Consider the following 26,640-nt stretch of genomic DNA (forward strand, 5'->3'; position numbering starts at 1 on the left):
TGAATGATTTTTTTTTTTTTCCCCTCAAACACTCCTGCAGAGGAGTGTTTTGTATCTTACTGAAAAATATTAAAATTCACAGACCATGGATTCTTTGGTATTTAATAGCTTTTTTTTTTATCAGAGACTATTTTTGAAAAGGGGAGCTAGGTACTGCTGGGTATTTATGAACTGCTTGTGAGCTGCAGCAGTAAAAGGAACTTTCATGTGTATATGTCACTCTTAATGAGTTGAAATATCCACAGCAGTGTTTCTAGTTTACCCCAATGTTCACAGCACAAGGATAAATAAGATTCCATACTGTCTCTTCTAGTAAGACAGTCCTCTTAAATATCAAAATCTTTTCCATTTCAGTCAAAAATAATACTAAATAAATTAATAGCAGTGATATCTTCAGATCTAAAAATACTGTAATTTTTAAATGTTATGAGTTCTTTACAATTACAGCTGGGTGCCAGATGCCCACCAAAGCTGCCATCTCCTCAACTGGACAGGAAGAAAACTGATGACAGAAGGCTCAGGGTTTTAGATGAAGACAGGGAGATCACTTAGCAATTGCCATCACAGGCAAAACAGACTCACCTTGGGGAAATTAGTTTCATTTTATCACCAAACAAATCAGGCTTGGGTAATGAGAAATAAAACCAAATCTTAAACAGCTTCCCTCCACTCCTTCCCAGGCTTGGACTCACTGCCAATTTTTCTCCCTTCTCTGTCCTGGTGGTACCCAGGGATGGAAATTGAGGATTGTGGTTAGTTCATCATGCATTCTCTCTGCTGCTGCTCGTTCCTCACACCCTTGCACTGTCAGATATGGGGGAATTTTCCAGCAGCTTCTTACAGAAGCCACCACAGTAGCCACCCCCTTTCAAGACCTCCCTGTGAACCTGTGAACCCCAATATACAGATTTATTTCCATTTGGTTCCAGGTCAGCAAAGGTCACAACAACCAGCCAGTGTACAGCCAGGAGAAGGAGCATTCTGTGTAGAACATTTGGGCTTCTTCATGTGACTTAAAAATGTGGCCTGAAAAATGTGTCCCACAGAGAGGAGTACCTTTTAGTTGGTTGAAGTGAATGGTGTTGGGATTTGTGAAGATAGACTTGAGTCACTGTGTTTTCTGTAAATACTAGATCATAAAGACCTCTTGCTGTTTATCATTGTAGCTTAAAAGTTGTTTATATTGAAGATTATTTTCTAGCTGTAGAGTCAAATAGGAAATGCCTGTTCAACTGAGAAAAATGGCTGTTGATTTGAGGGCAGTTATGTGAAAGAGGTATTTGAGTGAAATAGTTATGTAATTCTTTTGTTAGTTACTGCTCCTATGAAAGCAATATTTTTTTGTCCTACCCTTCTGTGTCCTCTGGGCCTGTCTGCTGCAAGAGAGCAGAACACTGCTCAGCCTGCAGCATCAGCTGTCGTGTGCTGCTCAGCTGCCCAGAGGGTTTGTAGATGGATGGGCTTGGAAAAAACTTGTGCAGTTTACAAATTGGTGATTTGTTCTTTTGTGTGAAGGTCGTGCTGGACGTGTTTCCAAAGGCTATTGTTACAGGCTCATATGCAAGGACTTTTGGGCAGACTGTATTCCAGAGAAGTCAGAACCTGAGATGCTGGTAAGGCTTTTGGGTTGAGGATTAGGTTTTCTTTAATGCATGTAGTCATAGCAGAGAAGCTTTGCTTTACTTTCTCTGAAGATGACTGGAATAGTTACTAATAACTAATAGCAATGACTAGAATTCAGCTTGATAACTACTTGACAAAGATCATTCCACGTAGTTTCCTTATAGAAAGAGATAAATTAAAGCAGTAAAATTGATGTGAATTAGAAATAAGCAGTCTACTCAAAAGAAAACAAACCCTTGTTGCGCATAATTAACTGCAGATTTTGCTAAATTATAAACTTACTTTTTCATTTAAAACATTTTGTCACGCTTCCCATGAGGGGAGAGTAACAATAATCTTATCTTCCCTTCAGCATTGTCCATTAGGATCTACAGTCTTAAAATTAAAGAAGCTTGATATGGGGAAACCAAAAGCCTTGCTGGCAACAGCTCTTTCTCCACCCAGCGTAGATGACATTGAACGTACAATAGTTCAGCTGAAAGAGGTAGGCTTCCTTTTAATGTTGTTAAAATCAAGGTACTAGGAATGTACTGCAGTGGTTTTCTTTTTATTTAAGATAGTAGTAGTCTTAACTGGAGCCTCAGGTATGAACTGTGTCTAGACACTCTCACACCTTGGTCTGTTGTTGGGTTTCCATCCTTTTGAGCATAATTTCTGCAGTTACATCTTTAAAGCATGATTGTCATTTCGTCAGGGAGTAATGATACTCTTTGTGGACAAGCATCTATGGTGAGAAAGAACAGAGAAATGGACAAAAAAACCCTTTATAAGCGACATTGTTTATGAATAAGTAAAAAATCAGACTCTTAAAATGTATGATTTATAGAGGTCAGCCTGAAGATATCCTTCTCACCTTTTCAAGGAGAATAGTGATTTTGATTTTCAGTTATGAAAGTGATAAGGGAGAATCTTAATCACATTAAACTTTTTTCTTTTACAAAGTGAATAAGAAATAAATATTTGCATCATTTGTAGCTTGCTTTTTATATTCAGTATATGTAGTAACTTTGGTTTTAAAAGTGCCAGGCTTTAAAAATTGTCTTAGTTGTACTTAGTCAGCTTCTGCAAGTGAATACATTTTAATTTCTCCAGCTTGGAGCACTTACTACCTCTGTGCAAACAGAAGAGGATCTGCATGATGGTGAGCTGACTTTCTTAGGAACGATATTGACACAGTTGCCACTGGACCTGCATCTTGGAAAATTGATAGTCCTTGGGCATGTCTTTGGTTGCTTAGAGGAATGCCTTATTATAGGTAACTGAAAGAACAACGTGTGAGAACATTTCTCTAGAACCAGATGATTTGCAGATTTTAATTTTGATTTGTTTTTGTTGTAGCTGCAGCACTGTCTTCGCGGAATTTTTTTGCAGTACCTTTCAAAAAGCATGTTGATGCATACAGGTAGTGCCCCAGATGTTTCATAACTTTCTAACTACATGTGAGAGCAGAGGGCAGAGTTGATTGCTCGATATAATTTTCCATCTCATGAGTCTGATTTTCTTTTAAAATGCCAAGCAGTGCAAAAAGAAGCTTTTCTGAGTAGCTGATACTGGAATCTATTTATTTGGGAACATAAATCTCAGAGCTAACTTACCATCTGCTGAGCACAGGGCCTGGTTCTTCAGCTTTGCCTTTCTCATGTGGCAGTGTCTCTAAAAATGGTTCTTTAAATAGCAAGGACAATTACTTATTATTATCCTGCTCATACGGAGCATCTCCTTCAGCGAGAAGACGTGAATAAGAACAAATAATTACAAAAAGTGTATTCATCATGTTTATTAAAGACATGGAGGGTGTTACTGAGCTGTGTAATACATGCACTGTTTGAAAAACGTGTTGTTGCTAATAGTTTTTGTTTGTATTGACAGGAAAAAAATGTTTTTTGCTGGAAATAGTAGGAGTGACTGTATTGCAATTCTGAATGCATTTAGGGTAAGTCTTTAGTTCCAGCTTAGATTACAGTGAAATCTGATAGACCAGCATGAAGATTTTCACTTCTCTAGGATCAGAAAGTATTTTTACTTAGCAGTTGTTAAAAACTTCACATTACTGATAGCTACATGTTGATGTTTTTTGCAATTTTGGTCCAGCTGTGTAAAGTTTCAATTGTCTCTAATAGTCAAAATGAAATGTCAGAGATGTGGTGATGTTTGTACATTGTTTTTAACCAAGGACAGTTTGGACTGGTAAATTCTAGTACTGAATGAGTTTGGTGACCTTTCTCCAGACTTCTTAGCTTTGGCTTTGGGATGGTTTTATGGAAAAAATTTCATTTTTTGGTACTCTTGGCTGTTTGGTGGCTCAGTACCATGGACAGGGGTCAGTTCCTCCAGATAGAGGCAAAGCGCAGCAAAGGCTTCTGATAGAGGAACTTGCTATTCAAATTACAACATTTTCTATAATGCATGCTGTGGTGTGTTTTGTAATCTTCTGGAGAGTCCAAAGTTTTCAGCTGCTGATTTAATTTATTATCCTTTTTTTAAGCATGTTGCTCTTTGGTCAAAACTGACTTGTTTTTTTTTTTCTACTCTGCTGTTAGAATTTTTTGAGGCACACAGAGGCATGTATGGCACATGTATCCACTAATCCTGAGGCTCAAAAATAATGTTTTCTGAGTTCCCTCTGTCCTGTTACATATTTCTCTTGTGTCACCTGGTAATTATCACCTGCTCATCTGAAGATGCTGTTTCTATAAAACAGCATGTTGTCCTGGAGAATAAACACAAACATTCAGACAGAGCTTCCAGTGAAGTGTGTCTGTGAGTGATGTGAAAGCTTTGTTTTGAATGGCTTAGTATGAGAAAAGAACAGGTGAGTTCAGGAAAGCTTGTTTCCAAACTCCTTGGTTCAGATTGGATTCCTTCTTTTCTATCAAGGTAGAGAAGTGCAGTCTGGCTGTTCCACCTTGCATGTAGTCAGTGTCCCCAGTAAGCTGGATTATTCTATTGTGAGGTGACTTGGTGTCAAACTAGAAATGAATTCTGCAGGCATCTGTCATAAGCTGCCTGCTGCCTAATAATGAAGTAATTTTCATTAATATACTGGGTATTTTAATTTTTCTTCCAGCCCTGTTTTCTGGGAGGCATTTGCATCAGAACTTCCCTGAATCAGTCGTTTCACTGCTTTTGTCCCAAAGCAAGGAGAAAAAGAAATGGTTTTGAAAGTAATCTGCCTTTTTACAGTGTCAAATTACAGAATACAGTTGTTCTAATAATTTGTGGATGTTTGCCTGTGCTTTAACACTCCATCCATTTCCTCTTATAAAGCCAGGTGGACAGGCTGTTGTTAAAAAATTACCTTTAGTGTTGATATGGAAAAAAAGTTTATAGTGATAAATGTCACGTTAATATTTGTAATAATTATTGCTAAAGCACTGCATTTTCTATCTGACTACTACACTGTTTTTTCCTTAGGCATGGCAGGCCTGCAAAGAAAAAGGGAAGCTGAGAAATCCCAAGGTTAGTTAAACTTTTTATTCTTTGTTCAGTGCTGGAGTATTTCTTTTCATAGTAAGTATGAAAAGTAAGAAATGTTTATTTATAATTATTACGACTTTTCATACATAAATAGGCTAGGCTTTGAGAGAAAAGGAGCATTTGAATCCAGTGCAGTTATTTGAAGACAATCCCCTGTGTTAGCTCCTTCCACAGATGAATCAACAGTGGCCAGAGGGTTTGAAATCCAGCCTAAAAAGGGAAATTGAGCTGTAGTTGAAAGAAATACTTTTATTGTGCATAAGTATCTCTATTTTTTTAAACATACAGATTTCTGTGCCCTCAGAAAACCCTGAAAGATGGAAGATGTTTAAGTACATCAGTCACAAAAACCAGTAGCATGCCCCCAGTAACTGCCTCCAGTCTTTCTTTTGTGTGTACAAGATAAAAACTTTTTTATTTCCCTTGTTCTTTCTGAGTGTAGTATCTTTTATGACAACCAGTGCATAACATACACTGAGTTACAAGTAGCCAGGATGGCCAGAATCTGATAAAGATGTGCATGCCAAGAAAGAAGTTCTGAGTTTTTGTAAGTGTTCCCAGATTGCCAAGAAGTCCAGTGGCATCCTGGGTTAGATCAGCAGTCAGTATGCGGCCAGCAGCACCAGGGCAATGATTTTTTTCCCCCCCCCCCCCCCCATGCTTGGCACTGGTGAGGCCACACCTTGAGTCCTGTGTAGATATTTTTGGAAGACACTGAGGTGCTGGAGCATGTCCAGAGAAGGGCAGTGTAGGTGTGAGGGGTCTGGAGCACAAACCTCCAGGGTGAGGAGCTGTTGAGGGAACTGGGAGGTTTTTAGTCTGGAGAAAGGGGGCTCAGGGCAGACATTATTGCTCTACAGCTGCCTGAAAAGAGGTTATGTTGGGTGGGGGGTTGGCCCTTTCTCCCAGGTGATAGAAGCAGAGAAACTGGCCTCAAGTTGTACCAGGAGAGGTTTAGATTAGAATTAGGAATTTTTTTTTCACTGAAAACATTGCAGCAGACTGCCCAGAGAAGTGGTGGAGTCACTGTCCATAGATGTCTTCAGATGCCATGTGGGTGTGGCACTTGGGGACATGGTTTAGTTCTGGACACAGGAGTGCTGGGTTCATGGCTGGCCTTGAGGATCTTGGAGGTCTTTTCAAACTGTAACATTCCTGTGATTATCTAGCTGTGAATGTTAAAGTAGATTTTTTAGTAGCAGCACAGAGGAGTTGGGCTTGTGGTAATGTAAAGGTTAGATGACCCAGAGCTGCATTGGTGATAAACAAAATATAGTTTTAGTCAAATACATAACTATCTTAGATTTTCATGCATGTCACAATATTTAGTATGAATACAAAGCTGTGAAATGTGATTAAATTTTTCTCTTCCTATATGTAACTATTATTTATGTCCATGCAGAAGAACGTGAGATAAAGTTTAGTAGCAGTAGAAGTAAAAAGTTCTAACTTTCTTTTTCAGGAAGAGCTTGAGTGGGGTCGATCTAATTGTGTTCATATAAACAAGATCAAAGAGGTAAGATTCAATAGGTAGTCGTTTTTGTAAGCCAAAGGACTTAACTTTCCTCATTCTCTGTAAATGTTAAAATCTTGGGTAAACCTACTGTGTTTCATATCTATCAATATATATAGATGTGTATTTTCTTAAAATGAACTATGAATTTAGATGAAAATAATTTTGTTAGGATAAACAGAGTGATTAAATTATTAACTGCTTAAAATATTTTTACTATTTTTAAGAAACCTGCAGTATTATTTGCTAATTCTGTAGGTTCCTCAGATCACTGGTTGTGGTGTGACTGCTGTCTGTTGTTAGAGTCTTCCCAAACCAGAAGTTACTTAAGCAAATACAGTTACACAGTGAGACCTGGACTTGAGAATCTCTGGGGCTTTGTTGCTAACATTACTGCAGCAATTAATGAAAACTCAGCATCACAATGGCCTTCAAGCTTAATTGGCTATATTGAGGGGAAAATAAATAAGATTCTTGACTAATTGATCAGCAGAATGGCCTTGGCCATTATTTCACCAGTTCATACCTTTGGCATGAGCAATGAGGGCCTGTGTTCAAAAAGCACAGGAAATAAAAATAGAATTTGATAGTGAGCAGCCATCTGGATAAGAAATGGCAATAGTTTTATGACTTGGAGATGTGATAACAAAAAAAGAGAGAGAAAAGCAAACTTTGTAAAACTGGACAGTGAAATGATCAGTCTCACATGGCAGCCTCTCAGTTTCAGATAATGCTGGAAGAGGTTGTGCATGACATGTGAATTTAGAATTGTCACCTTGCTGCACCTAAGGATCCTGATTTCACAATCCCTTGTGTGGAAGTGAGTTTGCAGAACTGAGTCAGTCTCAGGGGTTCCTTTCTGGCAATGGTTGTTCTGGTAGTGTGCTAGAACTGCCAGCAGCTGAAAGGAAAGGGAAGTGTAGCCTACAAAAATGCTGTGTGGTCAGTGCTTTGTACATCTGTCCAGAATGGTTTGGGAGAGTGAAGGCCTTCACTCTCTGTGGTTGGAGGAGCAGTGGTTGCTTGTGGGAGTTTCTTGGAAATGCTGAAGATGGAAAGCTGAAATGTGTTCTGCTGGGAGGGCATAATTTTGATCTCTCTCACAGTAATTCAGAAAGCTGAAATGTGTTCTGCTGGGAGGGCATGATTTTGATCTCTCTCACAGTAATCAGTTTTTTCTAAACTGAGAGTGCAGCATGGTCACTGCTGCAGTTAGGTGCAGAATTCTAGGTTGCTAGCAAGATTTTTACCTCCTAAGTTACAAACCTAAAATGATTTAAATAGAGAATATAATCTTGTAAAAGGTTATTTCAGTTATTTTTCTAATTTTGTTCTGTATCTTATATGCATGATATGCTTTGTGAGTACAGAGTTGGTCATCATAAGGAGATTTTGGGAAAACTGCTTGAGTCACAGTACTGAAATTATTTTCCAACATAAAGGTGATGAGCAGTATATTGGTGAAATGCTTACCAGTCACCTGAAAAGGGAAGGGAGCTTGCCCAGTTATTTCAGACTTTAACAGATTTTATTTCAGTTTATGGCTGGGTTTGATCCATTTTAATTGTAACTTGGAGATCAAATTTCAGGTGGCAGAGTTATTTCACAACTTGAAAAAGAGAGTCAGTGCCTTTAACATGCATGTTAAAGCACAACCATCTCCTGTGGACGAGGAATATGCGTGCAAACAACGCTTCATCTTGCAGGTAATGCTTTAATGTCATAAAGAAATGCTGTTTACAAAAATTGCAGTTGAATCTTCATATCAATTTTCATGATTTTCAATTCATAATAATCATGAACTAGTATTACACTAGTTTTCCAAAATTCACTGTGGATGTAACAATTTTGGCAGTGTATTGGCAATGCCAATAAAGGACAGCTAATGTTAGTTAATTGAAAATTATATTATCCCTTGTTTGAGGTGTTTTATTTGAACACTGGCTTGGTTAGTTAGTGGGGAGGGGGTGCCGGGAATTTTATGTCTAACTATTTTATCTTTGTCTAATTTCCAGTTAAATTACTTGTCGTATTTGGACTGATTAGCAGTTTTTATTTTCACAGAATTATTTATCATTTCAGTGGCAGTTGGTTTGACTGTGTAAGCAGTGAGCTTCTTGCAGCTGAATTGTTGAACATTTTAAGATTCAGCCTGAAAACTGAACAATTTACCTGTAGCTACTTTGTGTGAATTTATATTAATATAGGCTCTTGAAATCAGAACTAACAGTTACAGTTTTCAACCAATAAGATAGAGCAAGTCTTCATACAAAAGCATTAATGTTGTAGAATTGTTCCAGAAATTGAACTCTTCTCACAAAAAAATATTTTTAAGAATTTGTGTGAATTTGTGTTTAGTCTCCAGTTGTGGTAATTCCTGAACAGAGAGAGGAAAAAAATATTCCTGTGAAGATCTATTGGTGTCTCTGTATGTTGCCAGTGTATCTCATTTCAAGAAACTGAATACAATCTGCTCTCTATCACAAAGGATTTTCTTCATTTCAGGTGGTAATAGCTGGTGCTTTCTATCCAAACTACTGTACTTTTGGAAAATGTAATGGAGAAATTGCCATGAAAGACCTTGCTGGCAAGGATCCAAAAACCACTGTAATGGTATGTTAAGAAGTTGAATAACTTAATTAAGAATCAGGTAACAGAAATATCAAGTGTTTGGGTGCTGTTTTCAAGTTCTGTTCTGACTTGGGCAGGGAGAGAAATAATTACCTACTCTGATCCTCGCTTGTTGAAGTCTGTCCCACCTTTCTTTCTTTCAATACAATAAACATTGTGTAGGTGGGCAGTTTTAAAAGAATTCCTGAGAACTGCCTCTATGCATTTGATTGCTAGTCTTGCACAGGCAAACAGCTTTCATCAAACGAAAAAATATTTGGAAAAATAGAACTATCAAGGTTTTTTTTTACTGATTACTTTAATTTTAACTTTTACTGAATACTTAATGTAGTGTTGCAGCTTCAGTGTTACTTCTTTTGTAATCTCCTGCTTGTTAGTGCATGGCATATGTGCTTGTTGCTTTAAGGTTACTCAGGTGTTACACTGGGTTTTGTTATCTTCTAAGTTGCTTTTCAGCTGATTGCATATGTGCAAGTTTAAAATGGCTGTGTTGATTTTGCAAAATTGTGCAGTCTAAACTAAGAAAATGTTTGATGTGTCTGAAGTAGGTATTACACTGTAAAACAGCCATGACTTGTGCTTAAAGAAACCAAATCTACCAGCAAGCCTCAAAGAATAGACTTTACTGTCACAAGAGACAATAGATTAATAAAGGAGAGAGTCAGAAAATCTTGTTGATAAGGGATTTTTTTGTGCTCCGTACTGTTTAAGGATATTGAAGCAAAATGCCACACTAGACTCAGTCTTGTGGAATAAAGACTAGTCTTGGCAGAGCAGCATTGATTAATATTAAATTGGTAGATTTAAAGAGCTGCTTACTTTTAATGTATTTAACTCTTGATGTGCTCTTAACTTCAGCTGCTTTTTACCGTGGAAGAAATAGCTGCTGTGTCGTCATCAGTGTAAATGATCATCTTGGGCACAAATGCTGCAAGTTCCTCAGGCTCTCACTTCAGAGATTCTTCCAGCCATATATTGCTCCTAATGTTGTGCTGAAGATACAAAAGACAATTAAACCTCCCACTCTCTGCTCTCTCCAAATTATCTTCCCTTGAGGCAGTTTCTGCAGTCTGACCTAGACCATGGTTTTGGCCAGCAGCTGATCTTAGTGCTGCAGCTTCAAGGCATAGGAGCCTTGGTGAAAAAATAAACTGTTTTTTCCTGTCTAAAGTTGTAAGAAGCCAAAGAAAAGAATAGACAGTTGCATAAGCTCTGAAAAATAGTTCCAAGTCTCAAAGTTTGAACTTGCTAATTAGGAGTTCATGATTCTGTATTAACAAGATCTCATTAGATACTATTAAGAGAAAGTTAGTGAAATGGACACATGACTGTAGTTGCATGTTAATAGTTGTGAAAGCTTACACTGGAGTTACACCTCTCTACAAAAGGAAGATGAGGAGAGTGCTCCTTGCCATCCCTAAGAGCTGTATATCCATGTGAGAGAGGTTTCCAGTTGTGCAAGTTGTCCCAGCATAGCTCAGTAATTCAGTGTGTGATAGGACTGCCAGGATATGCAGGAGCTGTAGGTCCTTCAGCTTCCCAGGCTGTGCATACTGGACAGGATTATAGTTCTCCATTGTGGAAAAAGAATCCTAGCATTCCAGTGTTTTCTGTTGCAAGCAAAATCAAGAAACACTAGACAGCTTTTTGCAGCACATACCAGATTAATATAAATAATTACAAATTAATTTGCTTCATTTATAGTTTATCTGTTGGTTTGAAGTAGTAGGGCATTATTGGCAGAAAAATGGTGCTTTTTATTGTCTTTTGATATTCTTGAATGTATTATAGTATCTGGAATTTTGGGATTTGTTGGAGTTCAGATTGTACGTATACCTGCAGCTCAGGTGAAGGAGAAAGCTAACTATTTAGGTGAACTTGAAAATGCATTAAGGCAATTGAAGGTATCCAAATTTAACATCTTTTTCTTTACAGCTGAAGAACATTCCTCCCTATGGATATATATACCATAAACAGTTGCAGTCACTGCTTAGACAGTGTGGGCAGGTAAAATCTATTTCCTACAATGGATCAAGGTGAGTGTAAAATAAAGTATCCTGCCTTATGTTCTCAGTTACAAATCCAGTAATCAATTTCTTTTGCAGTGATGTACTGACAAATTTTGTTAATTTCTTCTCTCTTTGGAGTCAGTAACTTACTTTTAATGTACCACAGCTAAAAAGGTGGTTTTGAAGTCTGATGTACATTGGTTGGAATAACATAAGATAAGCTAGCTGAGGTAGAGCCTTCTGGTTTGTCTCTTCTGTTCTCTAACAGTGGGCCTTAACTGCAACTCATCTGTCTGTATTTATTTCTGTCTGTTATGCTGAATTTAGCTCATTTGTACAGTCTGATGGCTTTTTTGAGCTGATAATCTGACTAATTTCAAGCCTGTGACTGCCTAAAGTTCAATTCATGTAACCCTTTTTACTCCTTTTCCAACCTTTAATGCCTTCCTTATTCACATATATTTTCACATCCTATTTGTATTAAATTTAGCATGTGCTGGTGATAATGGTAGAAAGATTTCTTATCACCATCATAATTAAAGTTTTAAGGTACATAAAAGCAGAGCCTGTGAGGAACCTACCTTTTACTGTTTGCTGGCCTGCTAAGATAAAGACAAGGAGAAAAAAAACATTTCTTTTTTTTTTCTTTTTCTTTTTTTTTTTTTGTAAACAGGGCTTTTGTGGAGTTCTCCCGTAATCCAAAGGAGGTTTTTAAGGTTCTTCCTGAAGTGTACCTGGCAGTCAAGATGTCACAGCTGAAGATTCCTTTTGAGCTGTGTGTTCATCATCCAGAGGATATCAGGAGACAAGTGGAAGGTGCAGCAGCTGCAGGTTTGGAATTTCTAAGGTAATTGTATTGCATATATAAGGTGTGTTCCTTTGCAGCAGAATGAGGTTTGCTGGATTCGGTGGGAATTTCCTTGGAAGAGTCACCAAGGGAAAAAAATGTTAGGTTCAAAAAACAGATGTAAACTTTAAGCAGAATGTTTTTGCAAGGCTAGAAATAAGGTGATTGTTTTAAATATTTCTTTATAGTTAAAGGTATTTTGCTGTTCAAGAGAATTCCAAATATGCAGTCATCTTTCCCCCCACCCCCAAAGTCCTAGTCCATTTTCCTCTGGCATATGGAAATATAGATGTACACAGTTATTTCTGTTCCTGCCAGACACAATGTGGGGATTGCAGTAACCAAAGTAAATAAGGAGTAGCATCTGGGGACAAAAAAGAAAGGGAGAGAGCAGAGCTTAAAAAAAGTGGGGGAACATAAGGACATGAGGTGTTACAGCATAATAGGAAATAATGCTGAGAAATGCAATGTATTGAGTCTCTTTGGTCCACACGTGCTTTTGCTCAGAAAATCTGGCATTGTTTGTTCCAGTGTTACTCTATGCTGTGCTTCTGAGCTTCAGGTCATACAAGTAACCTGATAAAATGGCATTCTGCCTAGCTCCTGATTAGTCTGCAGCCATTTCAGTATTTCCAATTAAGAAATCTAGATTAGGAAGGCAGGAATGAACTGAGAAGGTTAAAGTACAGGTGAGTATCTTACTTCCAGTTAATTGTACATAGCTTTTAATAAAATATTTTAGCACCTTTTCTCTGCCCGAAACAGCACTTAAAATCTTTGTGAAAATTGGTTCTTGAGGAACTGAAGTGTCTTAGGCTGAAAGACTTAAAAGTTCTTATCTTTTTTCAAGTAAAAGCAGTATTTTATTTTATATATATATATATAAAATTTGCTGAATTTATGTTTGTGGTTTTGTATTCCGTGTTTTTTAAAAATAAGCTTAGAAGAAAATGCCATCAGTAAAAGCCTCACTTAACCCTAATTTTTTTTCAATTTCTAATAAAGTGATGGCAGAGTTGTGCCCTGGTATCTATCTTTCTGTGTTTGGTTATATTGCAATTGAAACAGTTATTCTGCAGTAATTTGGTTCTGTGTGGTCATTTTGTGTTCTAATTGAATTAATGTATTTCTAAATAAAAGTAATTAAGTGCATAATTGTGCCCTGGGGATATCTTGGGAAGCAGATGAAAGCAAAAAAATTCATCCTCTTGAGTTTTCCCTTGTGAGCGAAGTATTTAGCATCTTCATTCCATTTTAGAGTAAATGTGGATTGTCAGAAGCAGACAGTGGAGCCTGTGAAAATCTTATTTGGTGATTTACAAATGTCAAAGATGATCCCAAGTCGTTTTCTGTCCATCAGGGTAACAGAGGTAGGAATGTTTTATAAGTAGGTCATATCTAATAATTAGTACCTAGACAGCTTAGCAGAGATTAATATCGGACAAGCTTATGTTAAAAAATTGGGTACTGATAATGTTTTTAGTGCAGAAGCATGGGGAATATTCTTGGTCTTATTTTTAGTAGTTCTTTGTTAAACAGTATTCACATGTTTGCACTTGACAAAATTTGTGGGATTTGCTGGCAGTAAATATTAGCTGGAAGTAGACATAAACGTAAAGAGGATTAATGGAAGAGGTAAAATACTTCTGTAAACTATAAAAATGAAAATCAGAAGATATTTGGGCCATTTACTTGGTTATTAACTGCTGGTTTTCTTCAGAAAATGTACATATGAGAAATGAGATTAATTAATGGTAGTATATGCTCATTCAGAAAAAATATTTAATGCATATATAAATATTTCTGAAATCTGAAGCTGAGATTTTTAAATCTTGCGTTAGCTATCATCTTCATTAGTTTTGCTAGTCATCTTCATTAGTATTGCTAGAGCAATAGCAATATATATGCTGCTGAAATAGAAATAATAAAAACATTCAAACCACTGAGCCAGGGGTATTGATAAGATAAAGTATGGAAACAGCTCTTGTTAGTAGTGGCGTGTTTTGCAAATGGAGAAAAGAATGTTTTCCTCCTTTTAGTCAGCTAGTCTCTTGGATGAAAAATATTAATGAGTTTGATCAGACCCAAAGCAATCACTTGGCTGTCTATGCTACTTCTGTTTTAATAGGTGAGCTTTAATGATTGTAAATAAAGATTGTTTTTATCACAAGCATTCCATATAAAGTCTGAATAGACATTTCAAAAGATGACTTGCTTTATTTAATTGGCTCTAAATAGGGGTGTGTTCTCACCAGTTCCTTCAGGTATGGCTCATCAGAACAGTGACACTGCTGGTGGGCTGGCACATGTAGCTCACTGGTGTTCTGTCACTAATAAAAAAAGGTGCACCAGATCTCTGCACCTGTCTAGTCAAATGTCTATCTTGTATTTTCTGTATGTTAACTTGGTTTAGGAAAATGAAACCAGTCCCTGTATTTTAGTAATGCTTATTTCAGAATCTGTTTAGATGAAAAGTGTGTTGCAGTAGTGCAGAAAATAAACATTTTCAAAAAAACCTGAATTATGAGACAGAAATTCTGCTGCATTGTTGCAGTGTGTGTGAACAGTTGTGTCAGGAGTAGGAGTGTTTTCATGTATTTTGCACATATGTGGTTTGTATTTGATGTAGAAGAATGATATGAAATTTGTTACTGTTTAATTTTTTTTCTTGCAGGTAGTAGAAGTTGGACACTTCTGGGGTTACAGGACAGATGAAAAAAACACAGCTGTACTCCGGGCTCTAAGTGCTGAAATTGACTATCAGAACCTGATGGATTTAGCTGTGCCTCCATGTGTAGATGTGCTTTGTCTGGCACCATTCACTTATCTGGGAAAGAGAGGATACTACAGAGCTCATGTTCTGTATGTTCATGGGGATCTTGCTGAGGTAATGTGCTGTGTCATGTTGAGTTGAGAGCACGTAATTGGGTTAACAATCTTGGAGCTTTGCTGCCTATTTTTTTATTTATTTTTTCTACAAATCATTCTGGCTAGAATAGAGTAATTTGTTTCTTTTACAGAACACGAGAATTTTCAGTTTTAAATTGAGAAGCTCTTGCAGAATGAAGTAAAATAAAGACTTAAACCTCCAGTGAATCTGAAAATGTGGGGTTTTTTTTGGAATGGTGTTTATGTTGCTGAGTTCTGTGTCATCAACAAATGCATCTGAATATTTTTGGCTCTTTGTGCTAGTAAGAGTAATGGAAAGCAGTGCCACAGTTCAAGATTGGTATTGATTTTTCAGACCAATATTTTTCAGCAGTTTTAGGACAGATTTTAAATTTTTTTTAAGATTGGCCTTTGAATTCCTTTTATTTCTTAACCTGTCTGGGTGTCACTACTATAGAGTTAATACTGAATATTATGATGGTTTAAAGTCATGAAAAACGAGTGAATAGTAGCTAATCTCATCACTTTCTCATTGAATTTATAAACAGTCACTGAATGCACATTCACATTTGCTTAGCTACAAGCAATTTTTGGTCGTATCTCTCACTAAGGTTACGCAGACCTGAATGTGGGGAGAGAATTTAGAGTCTTTCAGAGAAACTTGCCTTTTCTGGATTAGTGGATTATTTGCTTTACAAGCAGATATTTACACCAAGGGATCAAACAATAGATGTGATAGAATTTGACATATTCTTTTTGACATGACTTCATTTGCATGCTTTCTAGACTTTGAATTTACTTCCATGTGACTTGGTATGATTTGTGTTGTACTGTAATTTTTCAAACTCAAGTTGTGACTTTTCTTGCCACTAAATGTAGCACTTCTAATGCTGTGGAATCTTTGCAAATACTCTTGATTCTTTTTCCAGGTTTTTTTTGTGGATTATGGCAATAGATCAGAAGTGCCTTTAAAGAAACTAAAAGAGATTCCAAGGTGTCTTCAAGGGCTTCCTTTCCAGGTAGGGGTGATGCTGTTGGCTCTGGCTTGCTGGATATTTTTGTGTCTGGCCTGGCAAACAGGAGTGAACTTCAAGTCAGGATGCTTTTCAGAATAATACTTAAATAGTACATATTTTGCTGATGGAAGTACCTTCAAATCACCTTCCCTAATAAAATTCCAGAGGTGTGTGTATTTACAGAGCAGAAAGAAATTCTTGTTGTAATTGAACTACGTTGTATTTAACTGTAGAGAAATTCTGATTTTGTAAAGCTGTGGGTTTTTTTCATGCTGCTTTGCTGTTCTCTGAACTGCTGGCTTTCCTGGAATCTTTTCACACAGAATTCTCCTGATGATTACATATGAGTGTTGTAGATCTAGTGATCTTTTGAAACAAGTTAGAGGGATTTTATTGCTAGCTTTTCAGAGAAATAATTCTCTTGAGCTATATTACAAATAAAGTAACTATAATATACTATACTTAATTGTATAGTACAGTATATTATACAGTAGTAATATATAGTAATTGTAATTCTCTTGAGCTATATTACAAATAAAGTAACTATAATAATTATACTTAATTGTAATTCAGTTTTTCAGTGCTCACTCAGATATTTTTAAGCTAATAGAAACAGTTGTGTCATACTAATTGTATTTTCAGAAGCATTTAATGATGAAAATGAGAAATGGACCAGCAGAAATAAGATCAGATCTTGACAGGGCTAATTTTGTTTTCTTTCGTAATTAATGTAAAAAAATAATTTTGGCAAGAAGCATCCTTTCTTGTATTTTCTGCACACATACTAAATGGAAATGTATTTCTGCTTCAGGCCTGATCTTTTAAGAACTAGCTAGAAAAAAAAATACCTGACCAGTTTTAATGACTAACTAGAAAAAACCCAGGGTTTCTGCTGTAAATTCATTCAAAGACATAATTACAGGTAGTGATTGTGGACATGGGAACCTAATTACTCTTGCCTGCTAGGGACAGAGGAGTTGTAGGGGTCTTAACCAAGTTTTCTGTTACCTTATTTGAAAACAGTTGTAGACTGAAGTTTTATCCAGAGAAGACATCTCTGTGCTCCTAAGAGTTCATTGTGAATTTCAAATTATCCCTTATGCACTGTTTGCTCTGATTCCTTAGCAACTATGTACTATATTGAAGAGATATGAACTGTCAGTGTTGGCAGTGATGGAGTGGGAATTTTGCCAGTAGCTTTCCAGCAGCCGTAGGAGTTAACATAAGTTGCTGAGAGACTGAAATATTTCCTTGCTGGTTCTCTAGTCAGGCGAGCGCTGTTTCTGATATTTCTGCTCTAGGCTTTAGAGTTCAAGATCTGCAAGATGTGTCCCTCTGCCAGATCCCTGGTGTGTGGGGAGCCGTGGAGCTGCAGTGCCAGCCAGAGATTTGCCTCTCTGGTCAGTGGCTGCACTCTGCTGGTGGAGGTTTATTCCCTGGTGCACGGCGTCCTGCACGTGGACGTGTTCCGGCACTCGGGCCGCCGGGGCCTGGTGAACATTCGGGATGTGCTCATCGAGGAGTGCCACGCTGAGCTGGCTGAGGAGTCACACGAGTCACAGGTATGTCCTGACTGAGCTCCTGCTGCTGCTTGTCCTGCTCTGATTTATTTCAGTTCTGGCTGTCCTGAGAAGCTGAGCTGCAGCTTGACTAGTGGCACCGTTAATACTTGAATAGGGCAGTGGATTTTGATATGTGTGCATAATGCATATTGAGCTGTTGGCCAAAAGCATTGCTGCTTTGAGACTCCTTCTGGAAAAGATGTTTCCTGGGAAATTATTTCCTCAGTTGATCTGCTCCATTCTGACTTGAAACTCTGAAAAACTGTAACTGCTTCATAGTTTTAACTCTCTTCCATTTTGGTGTTTTATATAATCTGAAAGGTCATCAGAACTTTGTTTTTTGTCTTTGTATGTGAGTATTTCTTTGTGTAGGACTTCCTCTGTAAAATTTTTGAAGAAATAATTGTTCAAGGCTTTTAACACTTCCATTATTTTGTAGCAAAGCCATGATTTGCTCAAGGAATTATTTTTGGATGGAGCAAAGAAAGAAGAGCAAATGCCTGTATCAGCAAGACAGGAAGAAAAGCATCTGATTGAAAGATTGTTGAACTGCTTTTCTGAAAAGAAATCTGATGCACCAACCCGTAAGGTAACTTGAGTGATGATTTTGGCCTGTCATCACATGACCCTGCTTCTCACATTGTTAGAATGGAGATGAGGACTGAAAGTACCACAAATAACGAAGCTCTATTTGATGCATTTCTTAGGGCATTTCATTCCTTCTGCTTCCTGTTGGTAGAAAGCCATAGTGTGACCTCTGTTTCAGACTGCTCTGCTGCAGCTTTGAACAGAGTTTTAAAGTACACCTGAGAGCTAAGTGATCCTGCTCTTCTAATAAGGCAGCACTTTGAACTCAGGCAGAACAGAGATAAATCTAAACAGCTGAATGCAGTGTTTCTCTACATGGTAGTCTTCATTATATAGCAAAAGAACAAGTTTACAACCCTATCAGTCTTTCAGAAAATCTAAACATGGTTTTTACTGTACAGTGTTTGATTCTTCATCAGCTACTGATAGGTAAGCAGCTGGGATAGGTGCATCAGTGAACACCACAGTAACTGATGGTAATGATGCTTTTCCTATGCCAGTGCCAAACTCAGAAATGTGTTTTGAGCTATCTAGTCACTACTGAGTTGGAATATAAAAAAGGAAGATATGTGTCCTGTTCTGCGTTGTGATTGCAAGTTAGGCCTCATCTACATTCTGATTATTTTTCCATTACAGATGTGACAAAATTTCAGGCTTTCAAGCACCTAATCGTGTTCCATTTATCCACAGGAGTAATCCTGTTTAACTGCCTGCTTCATAAAGTGAGATATTTTCAAGATTAAAGACTTCATAATGTAAATAAAATTACCTGATTTTCTTCAATGATCTATGAAGTCTGAACTTGTGTTTTTAAGCAAGAGGACAGTCATGAATCTGCAGCACCTGTGAAAATAGATAGTTTTAGATAAGTGCCTCAGCAAGCCAAGTTTGCTTTAAATGAGTGAAATGGAAGAGCCATATTACCAATTTAGCAGCTCAGTGTTGCTCAGTACGTGCTGTAATGTGTTTGGCTTTAATTTATAAAGCATTTAGATTTGAAGAGATCCAGATGCTGGCCAACTCGAATGTCTCTCTCTCCCTGTTTTTGAAGGTAACAGTTTTTGGTCCCTTCAGTCCTTACCAGTTGAAATGCTACAGTCTGACCAAAATATCCCAGTTCAGGTATGAGAAGAATTTTATTGGGAAGTATAGTCATGTTCTTATGTTTTATTTTCAATAAATAAACTAGGCAAAAACCACCTAGTTACTCCTACAGAATTTTTCTGAATTTTTATTCATTGAAAAAACGGAAGGAGTCAAGCTTAAATTGCATTAATACACATGCTATTGCTATCTAAAAATCTTAGAGTAGTTTGAAGGTGCATTATTGTCTCATAGAGAGATTATTTATTAACTGTCATTTAAATCTGCTAAGCAGCTATTCTGAGTTTTTGTTGTGAATTTAAAATGGTTTTTTCATTTACATGTTTTTATAAGTTTTGGAGATTTTTATTGTTGCAAATATGTTGACTTTCTTCCCCAGAAATGTTTTCATAAATAAGGACAGCATAAACTCCATCGTTGTCCATGATGGTGCAGAAGATCCCTTTCAGCAGCTCTTGGTCGCCACTGATATATCAGTAACTGCAGCTGGTAATGCCTAATAAAAACATTTGGATGGTTTCTCTGCTGGTTTTATACTGCTGGTTTTCTATGAGCAATTCTATGAGTAAATATGTCACTGTAGTTCTGTGTTACATCTTTTTGAGGTTTCATTTTTATTAAATGCTCCTTAGAGTTATTTGAATTTTTTTTTCTTTTGGTACCAGGGTGTGTGATTTTAGGGGAAACATCTTTGATGCCTCCTATTCATGGCCTGCTTGCACTCCTCAGTATGCTGTTTGCTCCTGCAATAGAACTCAGGTATTTGTGCATTTCAAAGTGGTGGTTCTTTTATTTTCTTTAGGATCCTCACAAATTTTTGGCAGATATTACTTATTTGCTTTTAGCATTTTATGTGTTCTCTTCCTGGTATTTTTGAGTTTCAGTAAAGTATGTAGGTAAAATAACTTGTTCATGGATTTAGGAATTAGTGTGCAGAGTCTCCTCTCTTGATAAGGCATTACAGCTCCTGCCAGTTGTGCTGGAAGCCTGGGAAGATGGAATGGTGAACTGGGAATGCTTAATCTACATGAGAGGAACTTGCATAATATTTTGTAAAAGCTGAGTTTGGCAGTGGCATCACTGTTGTGTTTTCTTGAATTTCTGCTATTTGCAGGCTTTCATTTCAAAATAGTGAAGCTTGCTTTCCTTTATTTTGTTTATTTATGATTTTTGGTAAGTTTAATGAGGATATGATTTTATAACAAGAGCTTCAGTTTTGTATCATCACTGTGTGTTTTAAAAACCAGTATGACTGAGTGTGAATGCCTCTCAATTGTTTTAGCTTCTTTCAAACACGTCTTGCTTTGCATGGCTTAGACAAATTCATTTTAGTCTGTCTTAATAAGAGTTTTGTTTCTTCATCTCTTGGTGAGACTGTTTTCTTTCTTTTTGATGTAGAGTTGATAAAAGTGGGAAGTATTTTACTGGTGCTCTGTGTGGCTTGGGTTGGAGTCAGACATCTGGGGCTCCACTGTTTCCAGCAAATGATATGGAGGTGATATTTGATGTGCATTTTGGACTGGAAGACATAACAGAGGTAAAACTTGAGTAGGAATTTTCACTCCAGTAGGAATTCAGTAGAAGTCAGTGCATCTGAGCTTGTTAGTGTTAATAGAAAGGCTTGTTTGGACTGTGGGGTTTGGGTTTTTTTGTAGTTCTGTTTGTTGGGTTTTTCTTTGGTTTTGTTGGTTCAGGTTTTTCAATGTGCTCCTTTTTTATAATCTTGAATTTTTATCAGGAGAAGCAGTTGCCCCGTCCCAACACTCAAATATTATACTGTAGAATGTTAGACACTTTTCAAAATATAATCACCAATTTTGCACTAACTGGAAGTCAATGCTTACTAGTTTTGTTCTTAGGATTGTCATGACTTTAACTGACAAGCAGAGCACTGCTGCTTTGCAGGCTTCAGTTTGATTTTACAGCTCTCATAAGTCATCTGTATTGAGCTACATCTCAGAGCAGATCAGCCAAACAAACAATAAAGCCCCTGCTCTCCTCATTACTGCCTTCTGCAGCTCAGGGAGTGAGGTCTGTCAGAGGGAGGCATGTACACAACCTGTGCAGTGCAGGACAGTGGCTGTGTGTGACATGTGCCTGGGACAGTGAAGGATGTGCCCTGGTCAGGTCTGTGTGCAAAGCAGCTGCTTGGGCTGGTTCCTGAAGGTTCTCCAGGGACACAGTGGACATGCTGGTGCACACATCTGTGAGCTGTTATTTTCTGAAAGCACTGATTTGGGTGTGCTGGCTGTATTCATGGTGCCTTAGCCAGAGTGGTAACACCAAGCTGCTGTGTATGTGAAAAATTATGGACTGAGAGACAAAATAATTAAAACTTTGACAGAAGGAATTCTGCTTTGGAAAAAGTCCAGGCAAGTGGTAGCCTGTATGTCTTATGGCATATCTGAGTTACCTTAAAAATTGTGATACCAGGTGGCTGAAATATTAACATCACTGACAACCAGAGGTGCAGCTGCAGGAAGAAGCATTTCTGAAACTTCAGATCTTTTTACTGATGGAAATACTATTCAAATTGAAGTTCAGTGATGTGGATGCCATGACCACCTTTATGTCAGTGTAATATGATACAGACCTTATGCTGGTTTCAAGTGCTTTATATTCTGTAACTGGTGTTCTACAGATAAACAGTCTGAGGACAGCCATGAATAAGCTGCTCTCTGAGCAGGCATTGCATTCTGGACAGGAGCAAGTGGCCCAGCTGCAGGAGGATATTCGTCAGAAGCTTCTATGGTAATCATTTTGTAGAAATAACATCTTCTGTTTCACAGTCTCAGCAGAAATGAGTGATTGCTTGAAGCATAGCTCAGGCTTTGGAAAAATAATATATGCTCTCATTTAATGATGCATTTCATTTATTTTGTTTATTTATAAAGCAGTATACTAAACAACCTTAGACTTCTTGTGGAAGTACTGGTTCTTCAGGGAAGCCAGATCACTTAAGTGACATGAAACCTAGACTGTAAAACCTGTTCTACAGGATATCAGCTCTTATGTATGCTTGTTTTTTGCACCCAGGACAAAGCTAATGGAGTCCTATGGCATAACAGTGCAGAAATATTTAGAATTCTTTCTTCCTGTACATTAAATTTGAATAATGTGTGCTCCCTTTCCACCCTCAGCAGACCTGTGCAGAATAAGTGTTGGCGAAGGGAATTGGAAGTCTCAGGCAAATTTAGGAACTGAAGTAGGGCCACCTGCCTTTTTCCCTGCAAGCCTCCCTTCTTCTTGGAAGTGAAGCAGTGGTTCTGAAAAGACCATTGTGATTCAGTGCAGCCAGCCTGGTGAATTTTTCAGCTTATACACTGGGAGAAGGAGTGCAGTGAAATATCCCAGAACAGTTTCTTCTGTCTGTTGCTGCTGAGCATAATGTGAAAAATCTTCCCTTGTTTGTACACTTAGCAGAATTTTAGTGCTGTGTCTGTATCATCAGGAGAATTTTCTCATCCTGACCTGGCTCTCCACTAAACTATCTCAAAAAGAGCTCTGGTCCAGTGGCCATCACATAACTTTTACCAGCCTCATCTGTAAGAAATAAGACCTTTTTCTGCCAGTAGAGCTTTGCTGAAGTAACTGCATGATGTTAAAGTTAGGCAGTTTATCGTGCTGATGAAGATCAGAACCCTGTTCTTACCCAGGGTTATCAGAATGATTATCAGAGCAGCTGTTCATGCTGATTTTTCAGGTCTTCCTTGGTTTTGGAAGTACCTGCTCTCTTATCTGTGGAAAAAACCCTATTAAATTGCCTTAAGTTAAAGGCAGACACCCATACTTCCTATTTGCAAAGCTCCAAATAAAATTTGGGTGCATTCCATAGTAAATTAACAAGTCAGCCTTAGCTTTTGAGGCACTTGAAATGAAATTAAAAGAGCACAAGCAATGGAGAAGTCAGGGAATGTGGGTCAGCAGAAAGAGGCGAAGCCACAACCCCTGTCTGGAGGTGACTGTGACAGTAACAGCTCACGCTGGGACATCAACACTTACATGCTAAATTGAAGGCACTAAAATGTCACTGCTATTTGTTCAGACATGTGAATACTTGCTGCAGTTTGGGCACCTATTTTGGGCTGATTGTTCAGACATCTCCAGGCAGCTGGGAGAGGAAGGGTCAGACCTTGGCACAGGTCCTGGGCACCAACGTGTTCCCAGCTCAATCGGCGCCGACTGCCTGACTCGGTCACTCATCAGCCCCAGGCTTTTTGTCTTCAGGATTTTCTGCCTTTCTGTGGTAGCCTTTTCTGTCCTAGAATTTTTGTACATTTATTGATTGTCTTCCAACCATCCTACAGATATTTTTAGTTAAATTGTTATTTTATGTTATTCTTGTGTGTTTTAATTTGAAGTAATAAATGGTCTGATTATTGTAATGATTTCTTCTTTTCCCTTGTGTAAAATCTTTCTTGGTTTTGATTTTTTTTTCCAATTGTACTTTCTGTGTGTTGAAAAAAACATTTATTAATTCAATTACATAGGTAATAATTTAGCCCAAACAATCTTTCATAACTGTTTTCAATTTTTCAAAAGCTAATTGTATTTACAACATGTCACCACTACTTAAGACTAAAATCAGTTTTTGAAAAACACATCTAGACAGAATTAATTAATGTCTACTACTGTTGTACTTTGCACAGCTTGAGGAAATAACTGGAGCAGACAGACAATCTATAGTAATTGAGTTGTCATGCAAAACAAAATACCCTAAAAATAGCTGTATTATACATTCTAGTAAGTAAACATGCATAAAATGTAAAGAATAAATTACAGTTGCAAATTCTAGTGCTTTGTAAAAAAAGAATCTCATTATCTTCCTTAGAAGAAGATACATTCTGATACTTGATATGTCCCTGTGAAAGTTTCTATTTTGACTTCCTCCTCTGGATGGGCAAAGTACAGAGAAGTGAAAAATCAGACTAGATTAAGAAGGAAATTTAAGATTCTCTTTAGCGCAGACACCTTGTAAATACCTGGTTGTATCTCATATTAAAAAATCCTTTGTAATTAACCAAATACAAATGTATTTCTCAAGGCTGTATTTATGTAATTTCAGTTTAATCTGCAAATCAAAGCCTCGAGACATAATTGATCCTACCTGGTATGAGAAGCCATATGCATGGAATCAGGTAAGGGTATAACTTTTAAAGTTGTTGTGGGGTGGGGGTTTTTTCGGGGTTTTTTTTGGTGGTGGTTTTTTGTTTGGTTTTTGGTGGTTTTTTTGTGGGGTGTTTTTTGTTTTTTTGTGGTGGTGGTTTGGTTTTTTCATTTGTTTGGTTTTGGTTTTGTTTTTGATGTTTTGTTTTTTGTGGTTTTTTTGTGGAGTTTTTTTGTTTGTTGGTTGGTTGTTTTTTTGAGGCGTTTGAGTACTCCAGTACATTTAGTTAAGAGTGTTGAAGGGGTTATTGAATTTGAAAATACCAGAAGTACTGTAGGGTTAAATTTAAAGCATAAGAACTTCTATTTATGTAATAACTTATGGCTTTTGATACCCTGTTTTTGTAGAGTCTGTTTAGTTGTTGGGTGGCTTGTTCTTTTAATTTTGTGTATATAAACATTTAGTATTTTTAAACAGAACTCTCCATCGTTTTAAGGTGAGAGAGATTGTAAAGGTAACTTCACATTTGTTGGAAGTTAAAATTTTGTATTCTTTGTATTAAGCAGCTACATTTTCCTTAATGCAGTGCATTTTAGTTTTGTTTTGGGTTGCTGTGGTTTGAGGTGGCTTTTCCTTTCTAGGCAGGCAGAAGCTGTGCCTTGTTTTAGAACAAATGTGGTGGGGTCAGCAGGAGAGCAGTTTTCTCAAGACTCAGGAGGGTTTCATGAGAGAACTCTCCCAGCTTCCTACTCCATTAGAAATCTTACGTTTCTTTTTCTAAGAGCCTCTGCAGGCCACTGGATTTCTTGAAGAACAAGTAGAGTTTCTTAATTAAAAAGGGGGTGAGGAATTAGTGAGTGCAGGAGTAAAAGTGCTACACGCACTGTCCCTGTACCTCTCCCACCCTGCAGCCTGTAAAGGAGGGGTTTGGGTCACCCTTGAAGAGAGGGACAACAGAGAACAAACACCAAGGGCACTTATTTCTAAAAGGCATTTTTTTTAGAGCGTGTTGTGATATACTGCCTTAGGCCAAAGTGTTTCTATTTTCATATTTCAAATCTAGTTATCCTTGGTTTTAGGAAGATGAAATACTCACTTCTGCTGGTGTTTATCTTTTATAACAAGCTAATGTGTAGGCCTTGGATCAGGATTTTCTCCATTGCATCTGAAGAATCTCAGGACATCTTATATCATAAAATACTGCCTGTTATGCTTTGGAACTGATTATGGAATAGTGTTCTAAAATCATGGCAAACCATGAGATAAAAGCGTTTTGTAGCCCTGGATCTTTTGTTGCAGTGTGTGGCATGGAACTGAAATTACTGTATGATTTAAAACTCAGAATTCTTCAAGACATTTTCTTAGCTGGGTTATATAGGAAAACATTAAGAATGCTTTCTGACTTTCATCTTGCTTCTTTTGGCTAGGTGGATTCTCAGTGTATTATTGACGAGTCTGAAAAGCAGCATGAAAGAGGAAATCTTGTTTATCAGCTCCACAAGCTTGTTTTGTTGAATGATTAAGTATTTCTAGAAGTCTTTCAGAGGATGAGGTATTATTAGTCTAAAAATTAGTTCTGTCTTGTATGCATGTTTTGCAAGACTGTTCCTTAAGATGAGTAGAAGTGTACTGAAATACAGTTTGGAAAATGTTCCTGTGTTTCTGAAAAAGCTGAGGTTTGCTAGCCTAGAGCAGACAAGTTCAGTCATAAAGGAAACTGATGTAAATCAGGATGCAATTTTCATTTTAGTACTACTTCTGAACAGGTTTATTACAAGGTACCTGAAAGAAGAAGCAAATCTAGGCTTAGTTTTTCATTTTCTGTCTCAAAACTCATAAATTAAGGGCATGACTTTTTTTTTGGTCTGTAATTGCATTTTCCTGTTTTCTTTTTTATTAGTTCTTAAAAAAAATATGCAACAAAGGGAGTTGAGGTTTTCCTTAACCAAGAAATAGAAGTCAGAAGAAACTGATGATCTAAATTATGTTCTGATCCAAACTTTATCTTCATATACTGGATACAAATTTTTTTGTTAATTTTTTTGTGCTGCAAAACATAACATGATTTATATTCCTGTATGGCAGAAGAATGCTTTTGAATTACTGATTCATGGCACTTTGTTTCATCCTTTCAACTTACTTTTACCTGGGAGATCTTAGCCCTAAAAATGAGGTCAGTGGTTTCAGAATAAATGCAGAAATTAAATAAAATGTTTTTGTCCCTTCCTTTGTGTGTTCATGCTTAATAAAAGCTAAATTTAGTTATTAAAGGTA

At 37.2% G+C, this 26,640-nt stretch overlaps 1 protein-coding gene across 1 annotated transcript in view; it reads left to right on the forward strand.

Moving 5' to 3' along the window:
* TDRD9 (tudor domain containing 9) overlaps nucleotides 1-26,504 on the forward strand; it is an 87,384-nt gene extending 60,880 nt beyond the window's left edge. Inside the window, exons 15-37 of the mRNA XM_059848229.1 lie at nucleotides 1,516-1,613; nucleotides 1,976-2,107; nucleotides 2,716-2,878; nucleotides 2,962-3,025; nucleotides 3,493-3,556; nucleotides 5,038-5,082; nucleotides 6,563-6,616; nucleotides 8,203-8,319; nucleotides 9,119-9,226; nucleotides 11,180-11,280; nucleotides 11,927-12,100; nucleotides 13,359-13,470; nucleotides 14,775-14,987; nucleotides 15,919-16,008; nucleotides 17,307-17,567; nucleotides 18,007-18,156; nucleotides 19,207-19,277; nucleotides 19,639-19,748; nucleotides 19,925-20,018; nucleotides 20,658-20,796; nucleotides 21,901-22,010; nucleotides 24,325-24,397; nucleotides 25,794-26,504. Of these exons, the coding sequence (XP_059704212.1) occupies nucleotides 1,516-1,613; nucleotides 1,976-2,107; nucleotides 2,716-2,878; nucleotides 2,962-3,025; nucleotides 3,493-3,556; nucleotides 5,038-5,082; nucleotides 6,563-6,616; nucleotides 8,203-8,319; nucleotides 9,119-9,226; nucleotides 11,180-11,280; nucleotides 11,927-12,100; nucleotides 13,359-13,470; nucleotides 14,775-14,987; nucleotides 15,919-16,008; nucleotides 17,307-17,567; nucleotides 18,007-18,156; nucleotides 19,207-19,277; nucleotides 19,639-19,748; nucleotides 19,925-20,018; nucleotides 20,658-20,796; nucleotides 21,901-22,010; nucleotides 24,325-24,397; nucleotides 25,794-25,889 (2,639 nt within the window). The 3' untranslated portion in view covers nucleotides 25,890-26,504. The remainder of the gene's footprint in view (nucleotides 1-1,515; nucleotides 1,614-1,975; nucleotides 2,108-2,715; nucleotides 2,879-2,961; nucleotides 3,026-3,492; nucleotides 3,557-5,037; nucleotides 5,083-6,562; nucleotides 6,617-8,202; nucleotides 8,320-9,118; nucleotides 9,227-11,179; nucleotides 11,281-11,926; nucleotides 12,101-13,358; nucleotides 13,471-14,774; nucleotides 14,988-15,918; nucleotides 16,009-17,306; nucleotides 17,568-18,006; nucleotides 18,157-19,206; nucleotides 19,278-19,638; nucleotides 19,749-19,924; nucleotides 20,019-20,657; nucleotides 20,797-21,900; nucleotides 22,011-24,324; nucleotides 24,398-25,793) is intronic.
* The last annotated feature ends 136 nt before the right edge of the window (nucleotides 26,505-26,640 follow it).

Source organism: Haemorhous mexicanus, chromosome 6 (assembly GCF_027477595.1).
Source record: "Haemorhous mexicanus isolate bHaeMex1 chromosome 6, bHaeMex1.pri, whole genome shotgun sequence".
Taxonomy (NCBI): Eukaryota; Metazoa; Chordata; class Aves; order Passeriformes; family Fringillidae; genus Haemorhous; species Haemorhous mexicanus.